Source organism: Echinops telfairi, unplaced genomic scaffold (genome assembly GCF_000313985.2).
Source record: "Echinops telfairi isolate 266 unplaced genomic scaffold, ASM31398v2 ScPeMD7_6273;HRSCAF=7185, whole genome shotgun sequence".
In the NCBI taxonomy this organism is placed as follows: domain Eukaryota; kingdom Metazoa; phylum Chordata; class Mammalia; order Afrosoricida; family Tenrecidae; genus Echinops; species Echinops telfairi.
This window is the reverse complement of record NW_022110173.1, coordinates 2,740,448-2,744,447: the sequence shown is the minus strand read 5'-3', so window position 1 is coordinate 2,744,447 and position 4,000 is coordinate 2,740,448. Positions and strand designations below refer to the sequence as shown.

The window sequence follows — 4,000 nt, the reverse complement described above, 5'->3', positions numbered from 1 at the left end:
GATGGAGCTACTGCCTTGGTCAGTGGTAGAGGCCTGGGAGGGTTTGCCCTGGGATCCTGGGACAAGGACTCCTTCCCACCTGCTGGACTGGGGAGGAGGAGGCACCACGGCCCCCCTGGGCAGGGTCTCAGAGCCTCTGCCTCCAGTCCTGATGCCGGGACTAGAGTGTAAGGGGACGTCCTAGGGAGAAGTCTGTATCTGGGGACTGGGTGTCGCAACAGGTGTGTGGCCTTGGACGTATGTCATTGGTGCTGGAGCTTCTCCTGTAAAATGAGATGGTGGCTAGATTTTTTTTCAACTCATTTTATTGAGGGCTCGTACAACTCTTATCACAATCCATACATACATCAATTGTATAAAGCACATTTGTACATTCGTTACTACCCTCATCATTCTCAAAACACCCAGCTCGCTCTCCACGTAAGCCCCTGGCATCAGCTCATTTATCTCCCCTTTAAGTCTTGACATCAACTACCCTCAGTTCTGTTTCACCGAGCCTTACATAAACTATTAATCAACCAGATATTAAAATCATCAACCTGCATCAGGAAAACATGTTTATTAGATATTTTAGTTTTATCAAAACTTTATCATGTATGCTCCAGGCACATACACGTACTGTGCTTTGCAGGGTTAAAATCATAAAAATGCTCTCATTTTGTCCCAAAACCTAAGGAACTACTGTTCTCCTTAGAGGTTTCCATTGGGGAATAAATAGCATGAAAACAACAAGAAATCACTGTCTTACCTTACAAACGAACTCTTCCATTCTCTCCATGGCATGATGGGCTTGTAAGAGAGGGGACATGCCCATAAACCTCTCATCTTCCTGAGAGGCTTCATCATTGCACTCGTGTTCCTCAGAACTCTGCCAGGTAATCACAGAGACAATCATGGTCAGACACTGGAGTCACGTGAAACAATCAACACAGTCAGAATGAAACTCTCTCTCATAAGGTCAAAACAAAGCCCCAGATAAGTATCAATTTATTGTAGAATTATGGATATTAAAAGATGATTGTTTCCCAAGCTTCTCAACAATCAAATAATCCATCTACTACAACAGCATCCCTTTTTGTTTCAGTAAAAATTCCTGGAGTAATTTTATTAGTTTGTTTTTCAAGAGTTATTTTCTAAGACCATGTAGTATTATAAAAATTAAAGAAATCAATGAAGGGAAAAATTCTAAGCATCTTAACACATGGCAGCTACAAATCATTGAAATAAAGTGTGATAAGTGCTTGGGGAGATGTGTGTGAGTTTGGGGTGGGGGTGGGAGTGTTAGGGAAAAGAGAATACTTGCTAAATTCTCAACATATGGCAAGCAGTAAAAGGTTATCAACTTATAAGTCTTCTAATACCTTATTAGATACCTATTCTTATCACTGTTTTTCAAGCATCAAGGAGTTGCTAATTAGGATCAGAAAAACGTGGGTGGCAGAGACTGCAGTTCCCAGGGTTAGAAGATTATAAATTAGGACTAAGGTAGCAGAATTAAACAATGGCTAGAAAAAGAGGATAAGAAATGCTAAAAATTTGATGGGGTGATGATTGTACAATTCTCCTTGATATGATTGAACGATCAAACTACTGAATTGTATGATATGTGAATTATGTCCCCAAAAAACTGTTGGAGAATAAACCGTCTTTAAAAGTGCTCATGCGGGAGGGGGGAGCGGGGAAGGAGGGGAAAAATGAGGACCTAATGTCGGGGGTTTAAATGGAGAGAAAATGTCTTGAGAAACGATGTACAAATGCGCTTTACACAATTGATGTGTGTATGGATTGGGATAACAGTTGTATGAGCCCCTAATAAAATGTTAAAAAAGAAAAAAAAAAGTGACAAGGAAGACAAGGAAGGAAAGCTTTCCCTGGGTCTATGTCACATACTGACAGTTCAGAAAGCTTGTACTACTGTAGAAATACAGTCCCTGACTTCCATTATAAATCCTTTTCATTAATGGAAATTATTATTTCCAATTTCCCATCCAGCAACTACTAGCCACTATACTTAATGCTCTCACACAACACTAATTTGCATCTACATTTAAAGAATCACATACAAGTACTAAATACATGCTATACTTAGCTTCACTATCATACCATTAACCCACCAAGACAATGTTCAAGAAAAACCAAACATTGTAGGAAAGGATTATGCGATTGAAACTGAAGCTGTCCAACTAAAAGCATAAAAAATACACTCTCTCAGCTTTCTATGAATAAACCACCCTATATTTAAACTTGAAGAGAGGTCGGTGCTCTCAACTGAGTACAAAGACACTCAGTTGCCTCTCCTCTATTCAGAAAACCGATCTGCAAGAAGACGGCGTTAGAGATGAAGCTGCTTCTTTTCAAAACACAATGCCATCTGACTCTGATTATCTGTCCAAAATGCAGCCTAAAATGACAATCTAGAGTATATTTTGCCTTTGGGAAGGCAGAAAACCACACAGACAAAAGATAAGGCATGTAACATAAGTCTAATATGAAAAGAATTCATAAATCTATGAGATGCTTCATCTGGTTTAACCCATCACTGCCCAACAGAATTAACTAAAATAAATATTTGAGAGGATTTTAATAAAATGAATAAAGTATAATCACTGTCTTTATGGGGTTGAGTAGTCACATGAATAACTGTAATAAAAAAAGGTATGCGTAGTTCAAAGATAGAGACTGTGTAGCTCAAATTGACTCCAAAATACATTCTGGAATAAAGGAATGGCAGAGAGAGAAAGAAGAAAAATCACACTGGAAAAGATACATGCAGGAGAGCAGCAAGACATAAATAACATTTTAAATATTGGTTGATGTCAGTAGACAAACTGCCAAAGAAAGCTGCGATCATACCACCATGCATGGATATTAGAAAACTATCCAGGACATGGTCAAACACCTCGATGTGAGCCCCGCATACCCTTGTTGGACATCAGCCTGCCTTTACAGATATGGTTGAGAGCGGAGCCCTTCTGAATCCATACAGTTTCAGTATGAGGACTGAGATCTAAGGCCCCTACATCAACACGACTTTAATATTACTAGTTCCATGAAAATTCCACCCAGAAGAAAAGAATGCAAACCAGCAAATGACTTCATTAATAGCTTCCAGAACTTTTCAAACATTCACTTAATCTAACAAAAAAACTGTTCAACTAAGTCCTTTCTAGGACAATAAATTGCTCGACTAGGTAAATCTGTTCCCTTATCAAACAAATATTGACTCAAGAAGCCCTGCTGTAGCACATCCTGAAACTCGGCCCATCTCAACAAGATCCTTATATTGACAGAGCTGCCTGCACTTAGCTCTGACACTAAGACTATCCACCCATTCTCTCTCGTTACTGAACCACTGCTGAGACTCCCGAGGGTTATGCTCATGTTTACTGCAGGAAGTAGTAAATCTAGTTTGTTTGATCAACAGGTAACTTTGATGATCTTTTTTGTAAAAAAGCCAGTCAACAAGCTAAATCTAACCTTAAATTCCAAAATCTGAGGCTTATAGTAATTTTCCCAAAAATTTTAAAGCCTCCTCATATACCTTTAACCTGTATTCACCATTTACCTCTATTAAAGTGGCATAGAAACGAATTTTAAAATCATCTCATTCATCTTATTCTCACTAGCAATTCTCTACTCTTAAATTTGTTAGGTAGACTTTCCCAGAGAAATAAAATAAAATGACTGACAGACAAGAATCTCTTTGTAAGTTAGCTTTCATTCAATAAACACACAGTGGCATTCTTACCAATTTGGTTTCAGTAAACCACTTAAACAAAATAATTCCTTGGTTGAGTGAATAAAAGTTGGCTCCTAATCCCCCATTAAAAAGAATTTGGAGCACAGGAAAAGTAGGACAACCTTACAGGCTACTCTCTTTATTCTACATAAAACCTTGGAAACTCAGAGGTGTGAAATAAATCCATAGAGCTGAAGATCAGGGCAACTTGGTATGAAATGCTTCTTTTATATTTTTGTCTGAAAGCTCACGAAATGTTTC

At 38.5% G+C, this 4,000-nt stretch overlaps 1 protein-coding gene across 2 annotated transcripts in view; it reads right to left on the bottom strand.

Annotated features, from left to right (window-relative positions):
• Positions 1–4,000, bottom strand: part of ADIPOR2 (adiponectin receptor 2) — a 65,813-nt gene that overhangs the window by 18,127 nt on the left and 43,686 nt on the right. For both annotated transcript variants that reach the window (XM_045295904.1, XM_004710290.2), the window contains exon 3: positions 749–868. In XM_045295904.1, the coding sequence (XP_045151839.1) occupies positions 749–868 (120 nt within the window). The remainder of the gene's footprint in view (positions 1–748; positions 869–4,000) is intronic.